The sequence below is a fragment of the Chenopodium quinoa genome, unplaced genomic scaffold (genome assembly GCF_001683475.1).
Source record: "Chenopodium quinoa cultivar QQ74 unplaced genomic scaffold, ASM168347v1, whole genome shotgun sequence".
Taxonomy (NCBI): domain Eukaryota; kingdom Viridiplantae; phylum Streptophyta; class Magnoliopsida; order Caryophyllales; family Amaranthaceae; genus Chenopodium; species Chenopodium quinoa.
The window spans coordinates 701,007-720,037 of record NW_018743066.1 but is presented as its reverse complement, the minus strand read 5'-3'; the positions used below and the strand labels follow the sequence as shown (position 1 = coordinate 720,037).

The window sequence follows — 19,031 nt, the reverse complement described above, 5'->3', positions numbered from 1 at the left end:
AAATATGTCATTAACTCATTACTATATTGCAAAGCCTAATTCTATATTTTTTAGTTAAGACAAAAAAGAACGTTTAGGCTAAAATAAGCTTACTTTTTCTTTTACGTATTATTCTTTAAAACAAATGGGGATGTATTCACAAAGAGTCGAAGAGGTACTACTTTCAGTTATTGAGTTAAGGGTGCACTTTTCATAAAATAATATTCCATATTTCATAGGGAGTATATGGTATCTTACTTTGCAATTGATTAAGGTGTACTATTGTACATTTGTACCAATATGTGATATGTTAACATTTATTTTTTAGAATTAAACTAATCTTTATTCATTATAAGGTAATACTATATTTTGAAATGTATCTATTAAATGTTCTAGGATCCCATGCATAGGAGACAATTTCCACTTGTGAAGGACATGACATCACACGATGACTTTTGCATAAACCAAGGGTCCAAAGGAAATATCCCAAGCAAATTCCTTGTTTATATAATAACACATTCCCTAAGTTTTATACCATTTCTTGATCTAGAACTAATCAAAAATGAGGACAGATCTTCAACTCTACTGCCTTTTCTCCCTTCTACTCATCATCGTCGTCTCCGCCGCTGAAGAGATTCCCCCTCCGGATCTGCCTCTCGGAGGCTACAGTCCAATAACGAACCTAAGTGATCCACATGTGATTGAGGTGGCGCAATTTGCTGTGAAGGAACACAACATGCTAGATGAAGGCCACAAGGTCAAGTTGTTGAGCATCCTTAAGGGGTGGACTCAGGTTGTTGCCGGCCTCAACTACCGCCTTATCATCACTGCCAAGACGCTATGCAGCCACGCCGATGTCCACCGTTATGAGGTTGTGGTGTATGAAAGGCCTTGGCAACATTTCATGAAACTCACCTCATTCAATCAAACTACGGAATAAGTATATTACTTCATATTACATTTAGACATACCGTAATAGGTTAAATTTAATTAATTATGTGCTTGCATTGTGTTTCGTTGTATTAAATGTAAACATATTCGACTATAAATAATTTTCATTCTTGTATCATATGCATTAGGATCGATCAAATTTAAGAATTCACTCTTGAAAGTGTCTCATTATTCAATATCCAAAGTATTAACCTTGAATGATACTTTATAAAATCATTCATAAATGTCATTGATGTCTTTGTTCCAATAAAAAGATGATTGATTCTTTATATTTATATATGTATGTGTTTGATGTTATGTACTCCAATAATATATTTATTACCAATTCATAGATTTGTGGCATGGATCAATTCAACAACATTACTATACCAAGTTAACGTGTTGGTGCATGTTAGATTTCGGGAAAACTCCTCAATCTGGAGTGTGTACCATTGATCAAATATATAGAGATTACAACGCTAGGATAAGGAATCCTAGATACGATAAACATACAAAATATACATTAAATATATCCTAAACTGTGACAAATATTATCCTAAATATAATATCTATCACACTCCCGCAGTCGTAGCGGGAGGAGGTCGTACGCTAAGACTGGATCGAAATTCCAGAAATAATTCCCGCGGTAGGCCTTTAGTGAAAATGTCTGCGAACTGATATCTAGTAGGAACATGTCGAACCCGAACTTGTCCCAACGCAACCTTTTCTTGAACAAAATGAATATTCATCTCCACATGTTTGGTGCGTTGGTGTTGTACGGGGTTGCCTGAAAGGTAGATAGCACTGACATTATCACAATAAACAATAGTAGCCTGCCGTAGAGGACAATGAAACTCCAGGAGAAGATTACGGAGCCAACACGCCTCAGAGACAACATTTGCGACGCCTCGATATTCTGCTTCTGCACTCGACTTGGATAATGTGTGTTGACGCATAGATGACCAGGAGACGAGGTTGTCCCCAAGGTAACAACAGTAGCCCGATGTGGAACGTCGGGTGTCGGGACAACCTTCCCAGTCAGCGTCAGTGTAAGTAATCAGTTGATGTGAAACAGTAGGATATAAATGTAGACCGTGATCAATGGTACCCTGAACATAACGCAGAATGCGTTTCAATGCCTCATAATGAGGTTCCCGAGGATCATGCATAAAAAGACACACATGTTACACCGCATAGGAAATATCTGGTTAGGTAAAAGTGAGGTACTGAAGAGCACCTGCTAAACTGCGATACAAATTAGGATCCCGAAAAGGTGGCCCTGCATCTGCACTAAGTTTGGACTTAGTGTCAACTGGAGTGGTGGCAGGCTTACAAGAGGCCATCCCTGCACGCTCTAAAATCTCCTGTGCATACTTTTCCTGCGAAAGTAGCATATAAGAAGGTTTTCGGGTTACTGCAATACCCAAAAAATAACTCAGAGGCCCCAAATCAGTCATGGGAAACTCAATTTGTAACTGAGAGATTATCCATGTGCGCAACCTGTCAGATGAGGTAGCTAAAAGAATATCATCAACATATAAGAGCATATATGCCATTTCATCTCCCTGCCGAAAAGTAGATAGAGAAGTGTCACTTTTAGTAATGACAAAACCCAATTTAATAAGAAAACTGGCAAAGCGTTGGTACCAAGCTCTGGGAGCTTGTTTCAAACCATAAAGAGCCTTGCGGAGCCGACAAACATGAGAGGGTGCCCTCCGATCTACAAAACCTGGAGGTTGATGCATGTAAACAGTTTCCTGCAAATCACCATGTAAAAAGGCATTTTTGACATCTAATTGATGAATTGACCACTTTTTAGCCAGTGCTAAACTCAGAACAGTTCAAATAGTGGTCGGTTTAACTGCTGAACGTCTCATCACAGTCCACACCAATTTCCTGCGACCTACCATCACATACAAGACGAGCTTTGTGCCTTTCAAGGTCACCATTAGACTTGTATTTATGCTTAAATAGCCACATACAATTAACAATATTCACCCCCGCAGGTCTAGGCACCAAATCTCATGTCCCTGTTTTAATTAAAGCACTATACTCATCATTCATCGTCGCATTCCAATTTTGGTCATTTAAAGCTTGTTTATAAGATTTTGGAAGAGGTAATTTAATGTGAGGGGAACCCGATTTTTGAACGGTGAGGTTGCAATATTTCGGGTTTGGCTTAAAAATGCCCCGTTGACTACGGGTGACTCGGGGAGATGGGGGTGGTGGCCTAGTGGGCTGCAAAGGGCGATGCCACGCATAGGTGGCGGGGAGTAAGTGGTGGCAATTGGGGTGGAAAGCAGTGGGGTTTGCGGGGAGACCGGTGCTTGGCTTAGATGACCGCAAGTGGGCCGCAAAGGGGTATGGCAGGGGGTGTGTGTCCTGGGCTCAGTGCTGACGACCCAGCAAAAGCTGGCCCAGGCGCTGAAGTTGGCCCAGGTGTATAGCTGGCGGGATGGGCTCGGGGAATATGGGCTGGGTTTTGGGGCTGCTGAGTGGGAGCAGTTGGGCTAGCTTCAAAAAGCTGATATCGAAGAAAGGGGTGTGTGAGCAAGGGAGATTGGTCATTAAGTCCCAAAAAATCATAGTCTGCCAATTTGAATTTTTCCAAATTTTTGCTGGAAAACTCGACTCATCAAATATCACATGTCTAGAGAGAATAATTTTATTAGTGGAGAGATCAAGACACTTATATCCACGATGGTTGGAAGGGTAGCCTAGGAACACACATGGAGTTGATTTTGGAGAGAGCTTGTGAGGAGCGGTAGCGGCCAAATTCGGGAAACAAAGACAACCAAAAATTCTAAGATGATCATATGATGGGTTTTTGCGAAAGAGGGCTTGAGCCGGGGTCAAGTTCTTCAAGGACTTGGTTGGCAAAATGTTTAGAAGATAAGTAGCAGTCTCTAAAGCATGAACCCAAAAGGAAGGTGGGAGAGAAGCATGGAAGAGTAAAGTACGATTGATATTATTTATGGTGCGAATCATGCGTTCGGCTTTGCCGTTTTGGGGAGAAGTGTGAGGGCAAGAGAATCTAAACACTATTCCATTATCTAGACAAAATTTTTTGAAAGAATCATTATCAAATTCTCGACCATGATCACTTTGAAAGCATTTAACAGGTCTTTCAAATTGAGTTTGCACATATTGTCTAAAAGTGAGAAAAGCTTGAAAGGCTTGGGATTTAGAAGCTAAAGGGATTGCCCAAACATAATGAGTGAAATCATCAAGTAAAACCAAATAATATTTGTGACCGTTACAACTACGAATAAGAGATGTCCACAAATCGGCATGAATAATATCAAAAGCACAAAAAGTATTATTGATCGAATCAGAAAAAGGAAGTCTAACATGTTTCCTTAATGGACAAGAATTACAAAAACTAGAGTGGTGCTCTTTATTGTAATTAATGAAATTATTGCTCCTAAGAAAGCTTAAAGAAGGTGCTCCCGGATGTCCTAGACGATCATGCTAAGTAGAGGGAGTGACTGTGGTGAGAGAAGTGGCAAGACAAGTGGTCGGATAATTGGTGGTAATGGGATAAAGATCTCCGGAACTATTGAATCTGGTGATTACCCTCCCCGTTCGAAGGTCCTTTACAGAAAAACCATTAGGGTCAAATTCAATGGAAACCGAATTGTCAGAGGTAAATTTACGAACTGGAATAAGGTTTTTAATAATTTGAGGGGCGAGGAGAACATCTTTAAGAGTAAGTTTGTTCGGAAAAGAGGTATGACCATAACCAGTTATTGGAATACGATGACCATTACCAACCAAAATATGATTATTAGTGCTTAAATTAAACAAGGGAAGAAGATTACCGGAAGTGTGAGTCATGTGAGAGGTGGCTCCCGAGTCCATACACCACCCGTTATCTGGTGTAGACAACCCCAGTGATGAGTAGGCACTGCCAAGTTCTGTGGGCGTCATAGGAGGTCCATACATGGGAGCTCCAATGTAGTAGGCCTGCTAATTTGGAGTACTGGGCCGCTGCTGATAATGGCCCATAGTTGGAAATGGAGCTGGTGGGACAGCCAGTGTGGCCAGTTAATTTGCTGCTGAGGCCATGAGTTTTGTTGGGCCCATGGTTGGCCAGTTGGCCCATTCGCTGAAGATTGTTGAGTGGGCTGGTTCGAATTTGGTTGTTGTGAAGCAGAACCTCGAGCTTGACCACGGCCTTGACCCCTTCCTTTGCCTCGTGTGCCTTTACCCCCACCTCTGCCACGGCCGGCGCCGGCGCCACTGCCACGGCCACCGCCGGCAGCCGATTGTTGCTGCTATGAGGGCTCCGTCGCAGCACTTGATTGCTGTTGCTGTGCGACGAAAGCAGAGGGCGAGTTGGAGGCGTCATTGTTCCACCGCGTCTCCTCTAGGAGGAGTCGCGAACGGGCGTTGTTGAAGGAAGGCAAAGGGTCAGTTTGAGCAATCATTGTGGCGACCGTGTCATAATCGGTCTTATTGAGGCCGGCAACCATACGAAGAACCAGTTTCTGATCGAAAATCGGTTGATCGACGTTCGCAAGTTGGTCGGCAATACTTTTCAATTGCTGGCAGTATGCAGTTGCATTCGGGAAAGCATCAAGGTGAATTGCATTCAATTGTGTTTCAAGAAACACTGCTCGTGTGCTCTTGTTGTCCTAAAAAATATCTTTGAGCCGATCCATGTCTGCTGTGCTGTAGACTCTCTTTAGGATTGTTTGAAGAAGATCAGAGGATATGGTGCCGTAAATCCATTGCTTAACAATGGCATCCAAGCGGTTCCAAAATGCGTCGGAGACATCGGAAGGTCGAGGTGTGTTTGGATCAATGTGATCTAAAACATTATAAGCGACCATGTGATTCTCAAACAATTCCACCCAATTTGAGTATTGAACTTTTTCATAATCGAGTGTGAGAGGAATTGCGTTCTTGATATTGGTGACAGTGAGCGCCGGATGGAACTCGTTAGTCGGTGGAGGAGGTGGAGGGGAATTATCATCCTTTGTCATGACAAACGCAATGTAGAGGTGAGCAGCAGGGCAATATAACAGTGAGCAGCAATTTAATGAGAAAAGGAATAGGAACCGAAATCTGAGTAAAGAAAAAGAGGCAGATAAAAGAAAGAAATTGCGGAAGATCGTGAAGGCAAGGTCCCAACAAAAATTAGAGAAAATTGTTTTGAGATCTAAACCTAAGCTGTGATACCATGTTAGATTTCGGGAAAACTCCTCAATGTGGAGTGTGTACTGATTAGGGGATTTTTATCCACCAATCACCGTCTGACAAGTGGACCAACCAGGTTCCGCCACGTGTCCTTCACGAAGGCCAATAGGAGCCTGCCACGTGTCAGTCACAGATACGTCCTCTACGGACCAATCGAGGCACGCCACGTGTCCACCCATGCCAAATGGGAAAACCGGCCATCAAGGCCCAATCCAGTCTAGAGGCCCGGTCAGCCCTAGGTTTACCTTAAACCTAGAGAGTGGCACGCTTCTCAAGGCTATAAATACTTAATTAATCCTCATTAGTTAAAAGATCAAGAAATCAAGCAGAAAACAGAAATATTACGGAACACCAACAACCGGCTAATCTCGCTAACGACGCAGATTACCAACATTAAACACTCTCACCTAGAGAGATCTTATTGATTTAATTTCCGTATTAATTACTCCTTAATCAGGTACTAACTTGACCGTTGGAGGCGGAGCTCTCAGGAGTCTCCGTTATTTTGCAGGTACAGGCGTCCGGTTCCAGTCTCGGAATTGTAACTCTCCCGCAGGACATCAGAAAACCCCGAAACATTTGGCGCCATCTATGGGGAGAGTACTTCAGAGATGGCATCCAAGTCTGTACCGACTCCTGAAGAGAGGCGTCCCCTAGACGATCCTCAAGTTCAGTCGGACCATGATACCGAAAGTGAATTTGAAGTTGAAACTCATACAGCTCCAGACGGGACCCTAAGGGCCCGACGTACCCGTCATACCGAAAGGAGGGAACGGGAGCATCTTCAAACAGGAAGCGAGCCAGCAGGCGCACCGCCTGCTCGGCAACAGCCGACTGATGGGTCTGCTCCCATCACAAGGAACGAACTCATGACCTTCATGAGGGACTTCAAGGGAGAGATTCAAGAGTTGATCAACAAAAAACCGCCTGCTTCAGTCAAAGAGCAGTCGGCCAAGAAACCTTCCACTTCACTGAAGAGGAAGCCAGTTCAAGGGCGAGAGGCGACTCCTCATCCTAAATCTAAGAAGCGAGAGCCACCTGCTCTTGATTTCACAAAACTCCGTTATCCTACGGGAAATAGGAAACCGGTTCGTCATATTCAGGCGGATGGGTCAAAGCAAACGTTCACAGATGCTCGGCTCCTGCTAGAGCAGAAGAAGAGTGACCGATTATCAGAGTCGGCTTCTACTTCAAATTTTCAAGACAGTTTGCGAAATGCCTCGATGAGGCATACTCAGTCGTACCATGAGAGTCAGTCAGGCGGCACCTCCCGTCAGTCCGGCTTTCATAGTGCCCAGGCGGTACCAAACTTACCATTTGTGCCGCAACAACAGTATTTTATGCAGCCACCTCCATTTGGTGGACCTGCAGCAAAAAACGTCCAACCTATGGACTGGCAGCTACGGCTGCTTAGACTTGGTGAACAGCCATCGGCTTTCTCCAAGGAAATTACTGAAGCCGCTCAGCCGGCCAAAGTAAAAAAATGTTCTAGTAGGCGCCTATGACGGCACTACTAACCCAGAAGACCACCTGATGGCATTCACCAACCTGATGTACCTTCAAGGGTTGGATGATCCCACTTGGTGCAAGTGTTTCCCAGCGACTCTCAAAGGAATTGCACAGCAATGGTTCGGCAACCTGCCGACTGGTTGTGTAAACAGCTTCAGGACGCTTGCTTACTTATTTGCCTCCAACTTCGCTATGAACATCCCTGCGAAGAAAACGACCCTTGATTTGGGAACAATTCAGCAGGGCGAGAAGGAGGGGCTTCGTTCTTACATCAGGCGGTTCAATCTGATGAGAATACAGATTCAAGGGTTACCGGATGAGGTAGCTTATACTGACTTTTTTAGAGGTCTCAATGACGGGTCTACCTTCAAATTTGATTTAGTTCGAAAAAGGGTGGCGACTCTTCAAGAGGCCTTGATTGAAGCAGAAGCCTATATACAGGCGACTGATCTGTGTACAATAAAACAGTCGGACGGGAAAAGGTTCGACAAAAGAGAGGGACGACAGAAACAGTCGTCCAACAAAGATGAGAAAAGAAAAGAGGTCTGGGCGGCTGATTCCTCTAAACAGCCGGCCCAGAAAAAGAAAAAAGAATTCAAACCATACTCCCCAAAGTATGTGTTTAACAAGGATAACCAGTTTATCCTAAAAGAAATAAAGGGACGGTTCTCAGTTGAGAAGCCGCTCCCCATGAAGGGTTCTGCAAACAACCGGAACCAAGATAAAATCTGTGCTTATCATGATGACGTTGGTCATCACACCAATGACTGCATCAGTCTCATGCGGTACCTAGACCGCTTGGCTGAGCAAGGTGATCTTGACACTTATGTCAAGAAACCTACGGGGAACACTTCCTCAAAAAAGCAGTCGTCCAAAAAGAATCAACAGGCTGACAGTTCTGATACAGATGATGCAGTCGTCTACACCATTGCAGGCGGCTTCTCAGGAGGCGGCCCCACTATTAGGGGAAACAAAGATAATATAAGGCGGTTAGATGTAAATTCCGTTCACCAAGAACGGCCGTCCAAATATACATTTCCTGAGATTGTCATCACTGAAGAGGATCTAGGAGGGGTAAGGGGGCCGCATGACGACCCTCTCGTTATTGAATGTAAAGTGGCCAACCAGAGAGTTGGCCGAATTCTCATAGATACCGGGAGCTCCTCAGATCTCATCAGCAGCAAATGTCTGTCAAAACTGAAATATCAGACGGACTGCATACATCCGGCCTCCCACCCTTTAATAGGGTTTGGAGGAGGAGTCGTCCACCCACTGGGACGAGTAGATTTACCCATTCGCCTGGGCGAAAAAGGGGAAGGACGACACATGGTAGTCCGGTTCCTAGTAGTAGAGGAACTCTCGGCCTACAACATGATTCTGGGTCGACCAACCCTGAATAATTCCAAGGCTGTTATAATCCCGTCTCTTATGCTGCTTAAGTTTGAGAGGGATAATGGAACAGTCGGCTCCCTAAGGGGAGATCAGAGGATGGCCCGAGAGTGCTATCTCTCGGATGTCAAGCCCACTGTTATGGCCACTGGGTCAAGTGGAGAAAAAACAGACCTTGACAATGTCAAGGAGAGTGCGCCTGTTCAAGAAACAGGCGACAAAAAGAGAAAGGCGTCCCAGACAGAGTCCGCAAGAAAAGCAAGAAAATAGCAATCATTGGCAGAGGAGCGGTCGGATGAGTTCCGCCCTCAGCCGGCTGGTGAGCATGCGGACCTGATATTAGACGACTCACGTCCTGACCGAACAGTCAAAGTTGGGACGACTGCTCTGAGAAACCTTGGTGACGACTTTCACAACCTGTTGAAAGAATACAAGGACATCTTTGCATTTGAAGTCCAGGAAATGCCAGGCATTAGTCCTGATCTGGCAGTACATAAACTCGCTGTGGATCCGAAAAAGAAGCCGGTACGGCAAAAGAAGCGGAACCATGGTGAAGAAAGAGGTCAGGCGGCAGCGGCCGAAGTCAAAAAATTACTTGATGCAGGGTTCATTCGACAATGTTACTTCCCAGATTGGGTTGCAAATGTGGTGCTTGTTAAAAAGCCGAATGGCACCTGGCGAATGTGTGTAGACTACACAGACTTGAACAAGGCGTGCCCCAAAGACAGTTACCCTCTGCCTAAAATTGATAACCTGGTCGACTCAACAGCCGGCCATGCCTTGATGAGTTTTATGGACGCCTATTCTGGTTTCCATCAAATTCCTTTATGGAAGAAAGATCAGGAGAAGACGGCCTTCGTCACTGATCAGGGATTATACTGTTACACGGTCATGCCGTTTGGTCTTAAGAATGCCCCGGCTACCTTCCAACGAATGATAAACACAGTGTTCTTTGATCAGATTGGGAGAAACGTCGAGGCATATATTGATGATATGATTGTCAAGACTAAACTTCAGATTGCTGACTTTATTGTAGAGATGACTCGTCCTCCTGACTCTCAAGTTCCAGACCAAGTCTGGAAGGTATATGTGGACGGAAGCTCTACTTCAAATGTTTGTGGAGCAGGCGTCGTATGTCAATCTCCAGAGGGCGACAGGTTCGAGTATGCTCTACGCTTCAGTTTTCAGGCTTCAAACAATGAGACAGAATATGAAGCTTTACTAGCCGGGATCCGCATGTGCAAGGCGGCAGGGGCAAGAAAAATAGACGCCTGTTCTGATTCACAATTGATAGTGAGTCAGTACAATGGCGAATACGAAGCAACCCATCCGGCCATGATCAAGTATTTACAGGCGGTCCGACAAGCAGTCGGCTCCCTTGAGGATTTCCATCTGATCCAAGTGCCGAGATCAGAAAACAACCAGGCAGATGCACTGTCAAAATTAGCATCATCCGCCTCCTCAGATACTCCTCGAACTGTTTTTTGGGAAGTAATGGAGAAGAGAAGCATCGAGGAAAACCCTATTGGAATCCTAGACAGAAGCTCAACCTGGATGGATTCAATCAGGGCATATCTGACAAACGGTACACTGCCGGATGATCCTCAACAAGCGGCAACACTGAAAAAACGATCCTCCTGTTTTGAAATGATACAAGGAGAACTTCACAAGAGGGGGTACCTTCAACCCTTCTTAAAGTGTGTTACTCCTGAAAAGGGACGAGAGATACTAGATGATCTTCACTCTGGTTACTGTGCTTCTCATATAGGTGGTAGGATGCTTGCTCAAAGGGCAAGGCGGCAGGGCTACTTTTGGCCTACTTTGGAAGCAGATGCAATGGAGATGGTGAAAAAATGTGACAAGTGCCAAAGGTTTGGCAAATTAATTCACCGTCCGGCTACTGACCTCACTACCATTCACAGCCCACTACTGTTTGCTAAGTGGGGCATGGACATTCTGGGTCCATATACGCCTGCTACAGGCGGCAGAAGGTATATACTTGTTGCCGTTGACTACTTCACTAAATGGGTAGAGGCGGAGGCTGTAAAGGGAATCAAGACGAAAGATGTAATTTCATTCATTTGGAAAAACGTCATCACTCGGTTCGGGGTTCCCATGTCTATGGTTTTTTGATAATGGTCCCCAATTTGAGACGCCTGTTCTCAAAAGCTGGTTGGGAGACCAAGGAATTGCACATTACTTTGCATCTGTCGGTCGTCCACAAGCAAACGGCCAGGTAGAAGCCTTTAATAAAATCATCTCAGACGGTCTCAAGAAAAAGATTGAACGAGCAGGCGGCCTATGGGCGGATGAACTACCACATGTTCTCTGGGCCATTAGGACGACTGAAAAAGGGGCGACTGGAGAAACTCCATTCCTCCTAACTTATGGTGCGGAAGCTGTTCTTGCAATAGAACACTACGAGCCGACTCTTCGAGTAATGTTGTATAACGAAGAGGCAAACTGGGAAGCCATGCGCCTGGCATTAGACTCACTTCCTGAAAAGAGGGGCAATGCTGTTTTGCGCCATGAGATCTATCGCCTGAGAATGACTAGATCATACAACAAAAAAGTACACAGGCGTCCACTCAAAGTAGGGGACTTTGTACTTAGAAAAATGGAAGCAGTTGGTAGGGCTAATGAGTCTGGCAAACTAACTCCCAACTGGGAAGGACCCTACCGAATCTATGAGGAAGTCAGGGACGGTACCTACCGTCTGGAAACACCAGACGGACAACCGTTGCCTCGAACTTGGAATGTAGATAACCTTAAAAAATATTTCTTCTGAGAGATGTAAAGTAAAGAGCTACTTAATAAAGTTTGCACTTACTATTTAATTTTGTATTACGAGGGGCATGCCGTCTGTACCTTTACAGTCGGCTACTCTCCATTGAGTTTTACACTCTATCTTCTGAGGGGCATGCCGTCTGTTCCTTTACAGTCGGCTACTCTCCATTGAGTATTTTACTCAAAATACTTAGCTAAAAAGATTAGGGCCTGGCCGACCCTGTGCCTAACAGGCGGCTACCCTTCTTTTACTTAGCACCTACGTTCACCAAGAACTTACCAAGGCAACCGGCCGAATGATCAGACCAGGCGCCAAGCCAACTGATCAAATCTACAAAACTAATACGACCTGTCCCAACATCATAGCAGGCGTCCGACGGCATCCCTCCGGATGAAATTCGTCGCAGAGAGCAGCTCCCTTTTGGGTGGAACATTGTTCTATAAACTAATTACACGGCACCTATACGACTGTCCCCAAGGGCAACCACGTAGCCGTTTTTGAGACAAGGATAACTGTATCACTAACCAAACCAGTGGTAGCAGTTGACATCTGAGTCAGATGACCGCCTGTATTACTTGGGATAAATGCAGGGGGTACCTATTGAGTTAATAGCCAACAAACATTGGCGAATCAAGGGGTCTAGCCGGCCTACGCCGCCTGGCACCTCTACTTCTCAAACAAAAGTGACGGCGACTGAGTAACTCCAACGTTAACTCATAGTCACTCCTTCAAATTTGGTATAAAACCTAAAAAGTTTGAGTCGTCCGCCTGTTTCAAACAAACAAGGGCACTCAAACCCCTATTCCTACTAGGTAACCTATTGAGTTAATAGCCAACAAACATTGGCGAATCAAGGGGTCTAGCCGGCCTACGCCGCCTGGTACCTCTACTACTCAATCTAGATTGTGACGAAGACTAAGTAACTCCTAGGTTAATAGTCACTCAAACTTAGTATGGAGCCTAAAAGGTATGAGTCGTCCACCTGTTTTTAATAAACAAGGGCTCTCAACCAATACTCTTGCTAGGTTAACAAATTACGAGTTAAAAGCCAACATTGGCAATAAAGGGAAACAACCGGCACCCGCCGCTTGTTATCCTACTTAATTCCTTGGCAACTAGGTAATACTATTTACTTGGTCAGACCAATTGAATAAATAGTTCGAATACCGATTGAATAAATGGCCGACTGATCATCTACCCTGGAAACAGACCACCAGTCGTCCAGGGGCATAGGCGGCATACTTACTATTTGTACCTGTCTTAACGTTCGGCCATACACAACAGTCGGTCTAGTGAACAAAGGGATATTAGATATGGAATACTTAGACAAATTTGAACCAAAACAAAAATTTGATTAAAAATAAGCCGGTCATTAAAGACCAGCAGAATATTCAAAACCCCGGCCCCCTGGCCGGGTAATTACAAAGCAAACGGCACGCAGGCCGTGGAAAAAATACTTAAAGCTTAAGAAGGGGGCAGTTCAGTATCAGCAGCTGCCGCCTGGTCAGCACTCTTCTTGCTGGACTCGGCTTTAGCTGCACCCTCTTTTGATGCCTTACCCCCAAGTGGCACAAGCGCCACAACCGGCTCTTCCTCCTCCAACGCACCTTCCAACGCCTCTTCTTCAGCAGCCGCCAGGATCTGTTGATTATATGTTTCCGAACACTGGCGGTACGTTCTTTCCCATGAGGCAAAGTCGGCACTGGGGAACAGTCGTTCCCAGGTCATGCGCTGGATTTGAGCGGAGTCTTCCACCATCTCCCGGACGAGCTCTTTCTTCTCTTGCTCGGCCTTTTCCGAGAGCTCTTGGGTAAGACTCTTCTCTTGGCTTACCAGGCGTTCTTTTACGTTGGCCAAAGACTTCTCCATGGCTTCGTAAGAGTGCATTTTTTGGCGAAGAGGTTTCAGCTCGGCCTTAAGGTTTGTGACGGTCGCCTCCAGCTCGTCAACCTTCTTTTGGGCCGCCTCTAACTGAGCCCGAACAGCGGCGGTAGCCTGCGCCTGATAATAAAGAAGATCAATGGTCAGTACTTCATTTTGGGCAATTTGAAACATTGCCTTATCACAGCTGGAGGCGGCCATAGCTTTTGCGGCCTTTACCTCTTTGTTTTTCCGATCAATCGGCTTGCGAAGGCTGTTGACTCGGAGCAGGGCCTAAGTACAAAGAAAAACAGGCGTCAGCTTCCAAACAAAAAAGATAACAGGCGTCCTGGAACTCAAAAACTCAAAAATATGCTAAGTATACCTCATCAAGGACCCCTGAAATCCCATCAAGGTCAAGGGTGCCGGCACCCCTGACCGCCTCCCTTTCAGATGGAGGAACTACTTTAACCATGGACTTGGCTACCTCAACTAAGTCAAGCCCCTGAGGGCCGGCTGCATTAAGCGAAAGGAAAAAACAAGTTAGACCTAGTCAAGAAGGAAGCAAGTGTGAAAGTTTTTACAAGTGATTGTCCATACTTCTAGGCGGCCCCGCCGGGGTTTTAGAAGAAGTGGCCGGCTGCTTCTCAGCCGCCACTGTTTTCCTGGAAGACCCAGGAGAGCTTGCAACAGTCGTCCTCCGGGCCTTGGGGTCCGGCTGTTGCGAGGAAGAAGCCCTTGGAGTGCCAGACTGAAAACAAAAAGAGTTAGTATATGCATAAGACAACTAAAAGAGGAAGAGTTTTCGAAGCTTACCAAGGGTGCCCCCTTGTTGGGGGAGTCGGCATAAGACTGTTGCATGAGCGAGGCCCGCAACATGGCCGCCGCAGTCTTGGATGCTGTTATTTTACTCATGGCGTCAGCTGCAAGAAATAAACAGCAAAGTTAGTAAAAATCCAAAGTAAACAAGGCGTGAAAAAACAGAGTATTTGTCAGGCCGGCTACCTCTAGAGCACCGACTGCTGAGGCCACAGGCGGCCAAAAAGTACTCGTCATAGAGCCACTTGAAGCTCGGGACGCAGTTTAGGGGTACTTGCTCTCGTACCCCTGACGTAGGGTTCACCCTAGTCTCTACTTTGAAGAGTCCTTTGTCTAGGATCTCTCTTTTAGCCTTTGGGGGAACAGGCGGCATGCTTCGGCCGCCTGCGAGAAGAGGCGGATCCCTATTCCACTTGTTAAAACGTTGGTTCAGCTCCGTGTCTGAACCCTCAATGATAAGGAAGGTGTTCCGCCAATCCTTCCATTTGTTCGCCTTACCTCTCGTCATGAGGTAACCCCTATGGCTTGTTAATTGGTACCAGCCGGTACCTCCCGACTTAGGGGTCCGGCTGAGATAGTTCATGTGGGCGAAAGCCTCAAAGCTTGGCTCCACCCCGTACATTTCGCACCCGGCCACATAGCCGAGTACGTTTACCCAAGAGTTGGGGGCTAACTGCCATAACCCCAGATCATACCCATCTAAAATCCGCTGAACAGCCGGATGTAATGGGAAGCGCAGTCCAGCTTTGATGGCCGCCACATAGCAGCCAAAGCAGCCGTCACCATAGCTGGTACCAGCCGGCCAGACGACAGTGTCTTCTGGATCTGGCACGAACAGTAAAAATTCCGGGCCCATTCTGTGGTTAGCAATAAAGCTCGCCACGTTGTCTTGCATGGTTGCGATCCGGCCCCGGGGTACCATGCAGTAGTAGGGGGCGTTTTCCTCTCTGTAAGAGGCGGACGGCTCCGCCCAATTGTCCCCCTTCTCAACTGCGTGAGAAAGTCTCGCCTCTTGTAGGCGGCTATGTTTTTCTTCTGAGCCTGGAGAACTGTGGCCAGAAGAGCTGGACTCGGACTCGTCCTCTAATGAGTCCGAAGAGGACGACTCCTCCCCTCTCCCAGAGGGGCCCGCCTCCTCTCCCTTAGAAGGGGCAGGAGGAAAATTAGACATGTCAACGGTAAGATGGGAAGGGACCACCTTGGCCCCTCTCTCAGAACTGTCGGCTTGGCAGTCGCCTCGTTTCAATTCTACATCTGGCGCCTGGTCAGATGTTTCACTAAGGAGCACCCTTTGGGAGGAGCCGTCTGAGTTTGATATCATAGCAGTCTGTTTCGTTCTGGCCATCACGTTCTGCATAGACACAGATACAGTCGGACTTTGTATAAAGGGCAAAGATGGGTCCAGAAAAGGGCAGGCGGCACTCCTAGTCCTAGATTCAGCCGTCCCCGGTGACCGGCTGATCACTAACTTAGGTCGTGTCGTGTGCTTCTGTGGTGCCATTTCAAAAAATAAAAAGAAAATTAAGAGTAAGAGAACTGAGTTACCTGAACGGGTGACGGTTGATGAAGTTCTGGAAGTCCGGTGCAATCGGCTGCAATCGGCTTGTCAGAACAGGCGGTAGGCAGAAAAGGTCCGAAATGTCAGAGCAAGTTCAGGGGTCCGAATGTTCTCGCAAAGTTCTCAAATGTGAAAATGACCGAAGTCAGCACTTCCTTTTATAGGCAAAGTGAGAAGGCGAAGGGTCGCTTCCAAATTCAAGATTTGGGCGGGAAAATCTCTCGGCCGTTTGCAAGGTGACACCTGTAGCAGGCCGTCGCCTGTCACCGTGCGACACCTGTCACAGGCGACACGTGACCAGTCACGTGCCACCTGTGAGGGGCAAATGATTAGGGGATTTTTATCCACCAATCACCGTCTGACAAGTGGACCAACCAGGTTCCGCCACGTGTCCTTCACGAAGGCCAATAGGAGCCTGCCACGTGTCAGTCACAGATACGTCCTCTACGGACCAATCGAGGCACGCCACGTGTCCACCCATGCCAAATGGGAAAACCGGCCATCAAGGCCCAATCCAGTCTAGAGGCCCGGTCAGCCCTAGGTTTACCTTAAACCTAGAGAGTGGCACGCTTCTCAAGGCTATAAATACTTAATTAATCCTCATTAGTTAAAAGATCAAGAAATCAAGCAGAGAAGAACAGAAATATTACGGAACACCAACAACCGGCTAATCTCGCTAACGACGCAGATTACCAACATTAAACACTCTCACCTAGAGAGATCTTATTGATTTAATTTCCGTATTAATTACTCCTTAATCAGGTACTAACTTGACCGTTGGAGGCGGAGCTCTCAGGAGTCTCCATTATTTTGCAGGTACAGGCGTCCGGTTCCAGTCTCGGAATTGTAACTCTCCCGCAGGACATCAGAAAACCCCGAAACATGTACCATTGATCAAATATATAGAGATTACAACACTAGAATAAGGAATCCTAGATACGATAAACATACAAAATATACATTAAATATATCCTAAACTGTGACAAATATTATCCTAAATATAATATCTATCAGTGCAATTTAGAGGAAAGCAAAAGAGCCAAACAGTTGAGTTTGTTAAACATACTCCACGTACAATATTTTCATGGGTCGGTGATTTTTAATTTTTGTTGTCATTTTTTTTTTTTTTTGAGAAGTAATTTTTGTTGTCATAGTATAGCGCATATTAAGGTAATGGGGTTTCCAATTGCAATTATGAATCATAATATTTTGACTTGCTATGTTGCAAACAACCTCTAGTCCTCCAAATGTCAACACGAGTTACCAACTAGCTACTTAATTGATTGAAATCTTAAAAAGTGGTGAATATATATTAAATCCTGTTTGTCACGTAATTTGTGGTTTCTTATACACCAATTTTAAAAATAACTCAAATTAGTCATCGAACAAAATAAATTCACATATTCATACTCTAATTAAAGACTTGAACTTAGCTACTTTGTATAAAGTGTAGAACAGTCGTTTCTCTCGTATACAAGGGTAATAAAAAAATAAAAAAAAAAGAGAGGCGACAAATGAATTAGCGATGAATCCTACTACAGTGTTATACTACTATCTATATATTTCCCGATATAATTTGATCTCATATTTCTAACACTTTGTTATACTACTATGATACTATCAGTGTTATACACTTATACTACTATTTGTTCATGACTTTTGTGTCTAGCTTAATGCTATGAGTTGCTTCACAGCTCAGCTAGCATTAAAATTCAAGTGGTTAGAGTGTAAGACTAATAATGTGAACGAATTGAAAATTAATAATTAATCAATCAATTTATCAGTAAACATTGAGAGTGACAGATGAATAAATTTTTTTCATAACAGGATGCAATGAATTGTACGAAATTACGAAGTACTCAATCCATACATCTAGTGGGCTTATAATAGATTTTATTGTCTTCGGTTGTTCATTTGGGCTAATGAGACAAATTGGTTATGGAACTCACCTCATTTTTTTTTTTATTTTTTTTTTATTGTGGACATATTTGACATTGTTTTTTCATTACTTTGACAAATTTTCCTTCAATATCATACGAGTATAAAGTACGTTCTAATAAGGGTCTGTTCATTTCAACTTAATTTCATATCAGTTCAGTTCAGCTCCTAATTTCCTTCTCTCATAAAATATTCATTTCATCTCTGTTCAGTTTTGTTCAGTTCGGCTCCTAATTTCCTTCTTTCATAAAATATTCATTTCAGCTCTATTCAGTTCAGTTCAACTCCAATTAGTTCAGCTCAGCTCAGTTCAGTAAATGTGAACAGGTCTTATTCTATTGGATTTATCCTAATGTTCCCAATTTCAGTTCCCACAAATGCTAGGACAGAATTCGTAGATTTGGGAATTGTTTAGGTTGATTCTGATATGGTTCAAAATTTTGAAATCGGTTCCGGATTCAGTTTCATTAAATATGGCCGGCTACCCGAATTTTGCTCATTCCTAATTGTAGTAGTAACTTGCGTCAGTGGTTAGGCATCACTCCCGGCCACTAGTCCCCTATACTCATTACTCCTTCCCTTTTAGTCATTGCAAAGTCAAATTCGCACATTTCATTCATTACATCAAATTAGGTTTGTCCTTTCTAATTATTGATCTTCTTATGTCTTGTTATACTTTGCTCATGCGACATGCATATTAAATTTGTGGTCCATATAGTACGAGAATTGATAATTGTAGTACTTTGACATGCGACAAAAATGATATGAAAGAGAAGACTTTTTTGTATCAGTGTAATAGATCAATCATAAATGTCTGATTGGTTAAATAAGCGAGTAATAATATATTTTAAACTGAAGAAATGCTATGGAGTACGTAATTAAAATTACATTCGAGGACAACTATTTTCATCTTAGATTGTACTTGTATTAAAAAAATTTAACTCGGTGCACTATAGTTTTTACTAGTGAGAAATTAATTTAGACAAAAATTAGAATGAATATGTAAAGGGAATGCTTAATAGGTATTGAAAAATGAATAGCATTTAAATCACAATTTGA

The 19,031-nt window shown here is 44.4% G+C and overlaps 1 protein-coding gene across 1 annotated transcript; it reads left to right on the top strand.

Annotated features, from left to right (window-relative positions):
- The first annotated feature begins 541 nt into the window (after positions 1–541).
- Positions 542–919, top strand: LOC110731134 (cysteine proteinase inhibitor 1-like). The gene has a single exon (XM_021910967.1). The coding sequence runs from the start codon at positions 542–544 to the stop codon at positions 917–919; it is 378 nt and encodes a 125-aa protein (XP_021766659.1).
- The last annotated feature ends 18,112 nt before the right edge of the window (positions 920–19,031 follow it).